Below are 10,690 nucleotides of genomic sequence, written 5' to 3'. Positions count from 1 at the left end.
AGAGTATACTGTAGGATGTGCCTAGATAGACACAGATCTACTCTATGTCTCTGTGAGCTCCTCTCTGGATAAAAGCTATCATCATGGCACAAAGCCCTACTCCCAATAGTATTGTTATTCCACAAAGCACCTGGCTAAGGCCACATCAGGAGACCACAGGACACATGGTCCCAGAATAGATGTTCCCTACAGAAAGGATTGGTACAGTAGATAACCATAAACCAGGGGAGGCTGATGGAGGAAGAAATGCATTGTAATGCATGGGATGGAATAAAGACTGGTTACAATGAGCCCGCCCTCTGATCTCTGCCTCCACCAGCCTCCCCTGCCAACGGCGTGGGGATTATTCCTACAGAGCTGCTACAAAAGGCACTCTGAATCCTCATCCTATGGCAATTTGCTGCATAACGGATTTGGAAGCCCTTTACAGTGTACCCCTTGCTGTGTAAACTCCCCTGCAAAATAAATCCCCACATACAACTGCCTCACAGTAATAACAACAATATCAAGTAAAGTGTGACCCTGTCTTCTCCATGAAACAACATATTTAAAGCAGCACAATCATTTAGTCATTACATCATTGGGAACGGAGTCTTCATATTTCTCAGTATGAGGTGTATAAACTGCCATTAAACAGATTCATTGACACCTATCAACCCTGAGTCATAATAATCGGAGAGACCTCTTCTTCTACTGGCAGGGGCAGTCCCAGGGGAGGCCTGTGGTCTTAGCCAAATCAGCCACCTCTCTAAACTGCAGCCCTAGATCACAGCATGAGGAGTGTACTCCTCAGAACAGATGTCCATCTGACCCCTATACCTGTAGGTAAGTCATCACACTGTGATGTGTATCATATAGGAATCGATTTGTGATTTGTGATGTATTGTGTATTTGTGTTTGTGATGTATACAAATATAAAATATGGATTTTATTATCAGTTGACTTCTTTGGATTTTTATCATGGAGCAATAAACAATGTATAACAATAATAGTATCCATGCTTGAATATCAAGAATGTGTTTTCTTTATCGCGCTATTGCTATTGCTGCTATAAGGAGTTTAGACATCTTCATATCTGTGAATACGAAGAGTTAAAGACCAAGGCGTAGCTTTATGCGTCGAGCACGTGTACTTTTCACAGCTCAGTGAGTTTGTGCCCAGTAGAGCGTGTGCAGTGTCTCAGTGAATTCAAGACAGATTATTGAGAACATGTAGTTTTGAATATTCAAAATTTAAAATTTAAAGTTATGCTCTGCTTATTCTGACTGATTGGATTTTTTTAATCCAGTCGTATTTAACTCTTGTCAACCAACCTGTGAAGAGTCATATCATCAAAATAGCTGACGTTAGCTGCTGGAAGTCCTTGATAAACAATTTAAGTTGCAAAAATGTTTCAGTTGGAACATACAGGACTGAATGGTGACCCCATGAACTAACAGCAGTGGAGACTATTGGAGACAGAAATCAGGGGACGGGCTTTTTGATACGATTCATCATTCCATTCCATGTATTGAGCTCGTATACAACACTACGCTACAATGAGCTCGTCTTCTGATTTCTGCCTCCACTAGCCCCCCTGACTGACCCGTATTTCCCCCCGGTGAGTGGGCATTGACATGGGGAGAGGCTGTCCTGAGCAGAGGTTCTGGGATGCTCTGGTCAGGAGTTGTATGACCTGTCAGACAGAGTGCCAGAAGCCCCGTCACCATGCCAGATGCACAGTGTATTGTGGTGAGTTTGCACGCATACACACACACACACACTCATACCATCCCACCCCTAACACTCATACCATCCCACCCCTAACACTCATACCATCCCACCCCTAACACTCAAACCATCCCACCCCGAACACTCATACCATCCCACCCCTAACACTCATACCATCCCACCCCTAACACTCATACCATCCCACCCCTTGCTTGCCCACCAGTGTCTCAGAGGTGTAAGGCGGTCCCCGGGCAATACTATGACAGGCTGTTGAAGACGTGTGTGAGGTGTGCCTCGGTGTGTGGCAGCCATCCCTCACAGTGTTCCCAGGAGTGTCAGAGTGAGTGTGTGCACAGTCCCACACAACCACCTCCAATATACACCAGAGAATATAATTATGATACACTGGACTCATTGGAACGCATGGAACAGAATCAGGAATGGTATCGAAAACGTGTTTGAAAGCATGAAACCGAATGAGAAATGATACCAACCACACCCGTTCCTCATTCCATTCCATGCATTACAATGAGACCGTCCTCTGTTTTCTACCTCCACCAGCCTCCCCTGAAATAGACACACATTTAGTTGCACATGTTCTGCAGCTGAAGTGGAACTTGGAAGTTGCTGAAAAACAAAAAAAAACGACTAAAAAGATGTGTACGTTTTCCATTTCTGATGTGTCCTGCCAAATTGCATTCCCTTCCTTTCAACAGCCCAGAAGTCAGCCTTGAGAGTGACTCTGAGCCCTGTGGACGAGACCGCCTTACAGACGCCCACCAGCAGAGGGGGTTCCACACCCAGAGGCCTACCTCACTCTGCCGTCCTAGTCAACTCTCTGCTTGGCCTGTGTGTAGCTCTGCTGTTGTGTACCCTGTCTGTGGCCCTGCTGGTGCTGCTGAGGAGAGCCAGAGCCAGGGTAGGTAGGACCCCACCAGGGCCCACACAAGGCAGCGACACGCAGGGTCAGAAGTGTCAGGAGGGCCAGGAGCCCGACCAACCCAGACAGTCCTCCAAAGGTAAGTGTTGGCCTGTGTGTGTGTGTGTGCCAGGGGAGGGTGGTAGAGGTAGAAACTGGAGGACGGGCTCATTGTAGATAGATTAGCAGACTGTGTCAATACTGCATAAGCATACAGTACCTATTGGATGTAACTGGACTACCATTGTACCAGTGAGTCCATGGATGTTGTCTTGGAAAGAATGTACAATGAAAAGGTTGTAATAGTTAATACTCTAGAACTTCTACTTTATGACGTTATATGAGATGGATTTCTCAACTTCTTACTGCCACACGTCTGCTGTAAATCTCTAGGTAGTCAAATCCCCTATGCCTCTGTGTGTCAATAGACTACCTGGTGGCCCCTGGTATGCCCCAGCTGAATGGAGTGAAGCCAGTCCATTCCTCCAGTCCTACTGAGACCTGTGAGTGTGTCTACTGCTTCCCTGACCTCTGGGTGCCAGGGAGCGGGGAAGAGAAGCAGCATGGAGCTGGGAGCCCCAACACCCTCTACCAACAGGCTGTCCCTCGGTGTCCTCTGGCCCCCGCCAATGAACAGCCTCCACACTCCTGGACCCCTGGGCTGGGGAACGGGGTGAGGGTCTTATTACCTGGGGGTCCAATGGAGAAGAGCAGCGGGCTGAGGGTCATCTGTTCCCCCTCGCAGACGAGCATCTGACCAGACCACTGCCAGACTGGAGACGTGACTCCCCACCCGGTTAGCCAGTAGCACACGGGACTCGTGGTCATGTGCAATAAGCATGAAACGTGGGACAAATGTTGTTGACAATGGAGGTGGTACTACCTAACTATCTCTTCACCCACGCTGCTTTACTTCTCTGCCTGTCAGGGAGGGGAAGGGATGGAGGGAGAGAAGACAAGAGAGATGAAAGGAGAGGTGGCGGAGGAAGAAAGAGGGAAGATACTGTACAAGAATAAGTGTAAGAGTGAAAGACGGGAGGGGGGAGAGTTAGAGAAGTCGTGCTTCGTGCCAGATTGCGTTGTCAACTTCGATCGAACTTCTTTTTAGTTGAACACGAATAACGGACAGCACACCCACACACTCTCTTTCCCTCTGAATTATTCACACGGTCTCTCCGTGCCACAGCACAACCGAGATCTACATCCCATTTGTATGGATAAATTCAATATTCGAAATCTGTGTTAGACGTCAATAAAACTCGACAGCACACAAGGGGTTTATAGATATAGATTTCTTTTATTTTGTGTGTTGCCGTCGGGGGAGGCTGGTGGAGGCAGAAATTGGGAAGACGGGCTCATTGTAATGCAAAGGATGGGAGGAGTGGTTATCAAACAAGTGTGTTTGACGCCGTTTCCTCATTCCATTCCGGGTATTACAATGAGACTGTCTTCTGATCCCTCCTCCAGCCCCTCGTGGTCACTATCGTTGTGTCCAGTTCTTGCAGAAGAGTGAGGATTAAGTCTGACAGTGTCATAACAACCGGTGGCCTAATCCAGCAATTTGGATGAAGGAACTTTGTTTTTTACCTTGTTTTCTTTTGATAACATACATACATACATAAGTACATACTTTTACATTATTAACATAAAAAAAAAAAAATCCTCCACACCAACTTTATATCCATCTTAGACAGCATGCTGAATGGAAGTACTGATTCAGTACACAAACATGCGCACGCGCGCAACACACGTGCATACACACACATACGCATACACACCCCCCAAAAAATAATGCTTGCGCACACACACGCACACACACACACACGGAATTAGAGCAACGTGTGGCCAAGGTTAACACTGTGGGATCAAGCCGGGTGGGGCAGGATGCACCGTGTCAGAATAGTGCCTGTCTTTTCTCTTTTTCTACAACGGCGCGTCTTCAACTGAAACATCTTCACAACCAAAATGTCCGCAAACACAAGTTATGCCATCATCACAACAAACAATCGACGTGAAACAGGGGCGGCACAACAGCAGTCTCGTGAGAAGAAGCATCACTTTTTTTCTCATCTGAAGACATGACTGCACAAAAATAACAAGGACAGGGCTTGCGGGAGAGGGGAGATCGGGAACCGTAAACAAGGATTTGAATGACTTAATATAAAAATAGACTTATGTATTTTCCCTGCCCTCGACGGGAAAAAAAGGAGAAGAAAGCAAAAGGGTGGGGAACATATTTTCACAGAACCACCCTCCCTTCCTCCCCTCAACCACTTTTTTCCTCCTTTAAAAAATATATGTGTGCTAGCTTCATACAGTATTCCAAAATTATAATGAACAACATCAATAATCATATGTCTTTGCAATGTTCTTAATACCATGTCAGCTTTTTTTTTGCATTCAGAGCATTAATGCATATAAAGAAATAAGACAACAAATGTCTTCCCTCCTTGAAATGCTTGGTCATTCGTAGGTGTGTGTGTGTGTGTGTGTGTGTGTGTGTGTGTGTGTGTGTGTGTGTGTGTGTGTGTGTGTGCATGTAAAAGTGGAATTACAGATTCAAAAACGAATGAATGACTGAATTAAGGTGATTTTGAGCATTTTCGAGCTCCGTCCATTGTCCATCAGTCCTATCTTCTGTCTGTCTGTCCGGATGGAGAGTAGAGTAGCAGGACAGTGAGGGGTGTACCTCTTCTTCCAGAGAAGCCTCCCCAGCCACACCTCTCCCTCTTTCCTTCATTTCTCCCTCCTTTATTTCCTGTCAAGTAGATCCCAGTGGCTCAGTGCAGATTAGTTTTGGGTCTCCTTTTTCAGGAAGATGATGGAAGGATGCGTTTTCCTCTTTCTTCTCTTCCACTGAGTGTCAGGCTTGGGCAGGGGAGGCTGGTGGAGGTAGACATCGGAGGACAGGGCTCATTGTAACGCATGGAACGGAATAAGGGATGGCATCAATGGAATGGAATGAGGAATGAATGGTGTGTGTGATTCCATTCTTCATTCCATTCCATGCATTACTGTACAATGAGCCCATCCTCCGATTTCTGATACCATTCCTCATTCCGTTCCATGCATTCCAATGAGCCCATCTTCTGATTTCTACCTCCGCTGTGTTACTCTGCCATCTTCTTGTTTCTCCCCTCTCTGCAGCTTCTAGACATCAGTGCTGAGGGAGGAGACTATTGGTATGGGACTATAGGAGGGGGGGGGATTATTGGTAGGTGATTGGTAGGTGACTATAGGGGGGGGGGGGGGGATTATTGGTAGGTGACTATAAGGGGAGGAGACTATTCATACTCCAGGATATGTTTATGGTAAAACAACAGGTACCTGAGAAGAGAGGAAGAATCACCCGTAAGATTTAAACTCCAAACAGCGCTTACACAAACAGAGTGGTGGCCCACTTAGTGGCCCACTGCATATGATCAAAATCAAAAGGATGGTGCAGGGAGGTTTAGAATGCCATTAGCTTTGATGGGCCAGCAGGTGTAATACCATAACTAAGTCCACCCCAAAATCTATGTGTTTTTTTAGATGTTTTTAAATATAAAAAATGGGGACACTGCTGGAGATAATGAATATGAGAAAAAAATGGTAATGGTGAAGTGTCCCTTTAAGGTCAGCTATTGGAGGTAGGGTAATCCGATCCTCAGATCTGTTGTTAGGACAACTATGACCTCACCCTTCACTGTCCAGCACGTCTTTGATGCTGGCCTTGGTGATGATGGCGTCGTCACACTTAAACCACTGGTCCTTGTGCTGCCGGATGAACGTGGTGTAGTGACCGCTCTCCAGTGTCCCCTGGTGGTTGACCACCGCAAACAAAGAATACCTGAAGAGAGAGAGGGGAGGAGGGAGGGAGAGAGAGAGAGGGAGAGGAAGAAAGAAAGAGAAAGAGAGAGAGAGAGAGAGAGAGAGAGAGGGAGGGAAGAAATGGGAGAGGAGAAAAGAGGGGAAGTGAGACAGCCAAAGTTAATTTCATAACGTTATTGAAGTGACTGATCTGTCATTCTCTCCAGCCTTGAGATCCTGGGATGATTGACAGGTAGACAGGACACGTACTTGTTGTCGTTGTTGAACGGGTCTACAGACTGCTGGTACTGGCCGTTCATCCTGCTCTCTTTACTGGAAGGCACAGACAGACAACATGTCAGCATGCTGTCACCACACACCTGTAACATCTCTGTCCTGCTTCACTTGACCTCAACGAGGTATCTCAACTGTAAATATCTTTCACGTCTGTCACATGTGCTCAGTGTAGTGCTGTCCCAAACGACTATTTTTCTAACGATCAATCTAGCGATTATTTTATCGATTAGTCGATTAGTCTAACGACTAATTTATCGATAAGTCTAACGATAATTTTTGTACTGTAAAAAAAAAAAAAACGAAAAAAACAAACAACGTATTTGTCTCCACCTCACTGCTATGTTTAGCCAACTTGAATGCCAACATGGCCATTTAGAAGTCTGTCCATACCCACAACACATAGCTAGCTAGTAGCTACATAGCTAGCTAACGTTACTCTCGCTGCTATGTTATGATTAGCTAAATTGATGCTAACGTAGCATGCGAGCTACGAGCTAGATAACGTACAGTAGGTGCTCGCACCACAATGACAATAGGCTACCGTAGCTAGCCAGCTACATAGCTAACGTTACTAACACCAGAAGACAAGACATACGAACTGTGGTGAGGTACATTGCTTGTGTAACATTAGCTAGTAGCTATCCATTTTCCACTCATACACCTAATTGTCTCGCCTGGTAAAATAAAGGTTTAAAAATAAAAATAAAAAAAAAATAAAATAAACGCCATTTTGTTTATTTACGACTAACCGACGCATATTACGCAAACCGACGTATTGGCGTAGTCGATGACGTCGAATAATCGTAACAGCCCTAGCTCAGTGTGAACCTGCTCTAATCTGTAGAACAGAACAGGGCGCCAATGGGGAACCGGCCAATCCTGGTGTTCTATGGCAAATGCCAATCGAGCTGCACGGTGCTGGGCTATGAGCACAAGTCCCACTAGAGGACGCCAGGCCCTCATGTCACCCTCATGGAGTCTGTTTCTGACAGTTTGGTCAGAAACATGCACACAAGTAGCCTGCTGGAGGTCATTTTGTAGGGCTCTGGCAGTGCTCCTCCTGTTCCTCCTCGCACAAAGGAGCAGATACCGGTCCTGCTGCTAGATTGTTGCCCTTCTATGGCCCTGTCCAGCTCTCCTTGTGTAATGGCCTGTCTCCCGGTATCTCTTTAGACTGTGCTGGGACACAGCAAACCTTCTAGCGACGGCATGTATAGATGTGCCATCCTGGAGAAGCTGGACTACCTGTGCAACCTGAATGGGCTGCAGGTACCGCCTAATGCTACCAGTAGTGACAAGGGCACTAGCAAAATGCAAAACTAGAGAAAACTCAGTCAGGAAAGATAAGGAGAGAGAAATTGTCTGTGGCGACCACCTGCAAAACCATTTCCTTTTTGGGGGTTGTCTTGCTGTTGCCTCTCCTGTCCACCTGTTATTGCTTTCATTTGCACCAAATTTATGACATTTATTAATGAAATTTATTAACAATCGTTTACCCTTCCTAACTGGACAGATCGATATCCCAGAAGTTTATTTTACTTTATACTGGGATGATTAAGGCCCAATCCCAATTCACCCCTAGCCCTTCGTTTTCACCCCTATGGCTCGATTTGCGCGTTCACGTTTAGGGCGAGGGCTGTCCCAATTCATATTTCACCGAGGGCTAGGGGTAAGGGGGAGGGCTAACTATTACTTCGTTTCGAGCGATTCCAATCGAGTGACACTCGAAAACGAGCCATAGGGGTAGAAAAGGGAATTGGGATTGGCCCTAAGTGTTCCTTTAATTTTTTGGAGCAGTGTAAGCAATGTATAGATGATTCACTTACTTAGACAAATGTACTTGTAGTTAGTTGCTTTGGATAAAAGTGTCTGCTGAATGCCAAAAATGTAATGTAAACGTAAATCTAATGTAGCTGCTTGCACGGCCAGGTGTACAAACTGTACCAAGGCTCTAACGCCGACACAGACTTCATATGTCCCCAGGTGTTAAACTGTACCAACCCTGAGAATCTCATGCCATGTCACTTCACTCATTGACTCAATTAACACCGTTCCAGACACTTCCGAGGAGAAGTCTGAATCCATTTGACTTAATTTGATTCCCCCTCAGCAGATGCTGTTCTGACATGTGAGCACCGGGGGATACGCATCAAAAGATATGTATGAGAGTGTGTGTGTGTGTGTGTGTCTATGCCTGCATCTGTGTGCGGCTAATGGAGTTAACCTAGCAATTACACACTAGGGCGCTGCCAGTGAGGCTGGCAGGCACACAGGCACGGGTGCGCGCGCACACACACACACACACACACACACACACACACACACACACACACAGACACACACACACACACACACACACACACAGAGTGAGAGGATCCTAGCTTGTATAGACCTGGAGGCCATGAAGGGAGTCATGTCCAACTCTAAGGGGAAGGAGACGTATGTTGTGATCTTCCGCCGTAGCTTTGCGGAGTGTTCAAACCTCTGGGCGAGAGAGAGAGAGAGAGAGAGAGAGAGAGAGAGAGAGAGAGAGAGAAGGGGGGTTCGAGAAATATTAGACTGAAAGGAACTCAATTTGGAGCATACACACTTCTCTGCTTATTCACACACACACACACACACACACACACACACACACACACACACATACACACACACACGCTCACTTTGAGGTGGAAACACGCCACGATCGGGAGCTTCTTCATGGTCAGCTGTTTGGTGGACTCCTGGTAGCTATGGCAACCGCTGCACTTGATCTTGGCGCTGCTTCCTAAGTGCTCCGGTCTGGTAAACCTATAGAGGAGGGACCTGGGTCAGAACACACTGTACAAGTGTGTGTGTGTGTGTGTGTGTGTGTGTGTGTGTGTGTGTGTGTGCGTGTGTGTGTGTGTGTGTGTGCGTGTGTGTGTGTGTGTGTGTGTGTGTGTGTGTGTGTGTGGTCATAGCTACTAGTTAAAGACAGTGCGAGAACAAAGGGGGTTCAGGGCATGAGTTACACCTGTATAGACACCAAGTAGAGAGAAATGGATTGAGGGACTGAGAGAAAGTATAGATGGAACAAGAGTAGGGATGGGAATTGATATGGTGTTATTGATACCGATTACATGATAAATTCTGCTTATCCGTTTGATTCTTTATCGATTCCTGATACATTTTCTGTGTGGCTTTTAAAAATGTTGGGCTGCGTTCGTAAATTCGCTCTGAGAGCGCCGGAGCACACACTGGGTTCAACGTCATAAAGGGACCAAGTCATTTGATTGGACAAGAGGCATTCCATGAGCGCTGATCAGATTCCAGAGCAAATTTACGAACGCAGCCATAGAGTAAAGAATTAAATAGATAGATAGATAGATAGATAGATAGATAGATAGATAGATAGATAGATAGATAGATAGATAGATAGACAGACAGACAGAGAGACATGCAGCCGGATAGATAGAATTCAGAGTTCAGAGTAAAGAGATGAGGTGAGGGACCTGCGTAGACAGTCAGTGAGCGTGGTGGCCCCTGAGAGGTGACACTCTCCTCCGTTGAGCGTGCTGCCGTCCCCCCCGGGGCTGAGCGGCCAGAAGGGCGTGGACGACCCCGGCAGGTCCAGACTGATGTCCCAGAACGGGTCTATCGTCGTGGAAACACCACTACAGGACCACAGGAGAGAGAGAGGTGTGAGGGAGGGAGGGGTGTGCGTGTTGAAGTTTGAGAAGGGAGCTGTGAACTGAGATGATTGAATAGATCAGAGATTTTTTTTTTTAAAGTGTGTGTATTTGTGCTTGTGTGAGTGTGTGTTTCTGATGGGTTGGAAGAAGTTCTGCAATGTTCAATTTGTCCACCAGGTGGTACTAGAGGTCTGTGTCAGAGAGATGACTAAAAGACTAAAACCCAGTAAGGGGCCTGTTGCAGCAGTGGGATATTATCAGAGGGGTGTGTGTGTGTGTGTGTGTGTGTGTGTGTGTGTGTGTGTGTGTGTGTGTGTGT

General features: G+C 46.4%; 2 protein-coding genes across 3 annotated transcripts in view; one reads left to right on the top strand and one right to left on the bottom strand.

Annotated features, from left to right (window-relative positions):
• Window positions 1-1,616: 1,616 nt before the first annotated feature.
• tnfrsf13b (TNF receptor superfamily member 13B) lies at window positions 1,617-3,386 on the top strand (the record flags this gene model as incomplete). The annotated part of the gene is made up of 4 exons (XM_080542321.1): window positions 1,617-1,731; window positions 1,934-2,050; window positions 2,427-2,729; window positions 3,058-3,386. 4 exons carry the CDS (start codon window positions 1,617-1,619, stop codon window positions 3,384-3,386), a joined length of 864 nt encoding a protein of 287 aa, XP_080398447.1.
• A 2,430-nt stretch (window positions 3,387-5,816) lies between these two features.
• The window catches only part of usp22 (ubiquitin specific peptidase 22), a gene marked incomplete at its 5' end in the record, with an annotated part of 24,429 nt that continues 19,555 nt past the window's right edge, over window positions 5,817-10,690 (bottom strand). For both annotated transcript variants that reach the window (XM_080541580.1, XM_080541581.1), the window contains 6 exons: window positions 5,817-5,956; window positions 6,309-6,458; window positions 6,689-6,751; window positions 9,108-9,199; window positions 9,382-9,508; window positions 10,192-10,353. In XM_080541580.1, the coding sequence (XP_080397706.1) occupies window positions 5,914-5,956; window positions 6,309-6,458; window positions 6,689-6,751; window positions 9,108-9,199; window positions 9,382-9,508; window positions 10,192-10,353 (637 nt within the window). In that variant the 3' untranslated portion in view covers window positions 5,817-5,913. The remainder of the gene's footprint in view (window positions 5,957-6,308; window positions 6,459-6,688; window positions 6,752-9,107; window positions 9,200-9,381; window positions 9,509-10,191; window positions 10,354-10,690) is intronic.

Source organism: Nansenia antarctica (assembly GCF_963989245.1).
Source record: "Nansenia antarctica genome assembly, chromosome: 11".
In the NCBI taxonomy this organism is placed as follows: domain Eukaryota; kingdom Metazoa; phylum Chordata; class Actinopteri; order Argentiniformes; family Microstomatidae; genus Nansenia; species Nansenia antarctica.
Note: the sequence above shows the minus strand (reverse complement) of the source record. Positions and strands in the feature narration are given on the sequence as shown.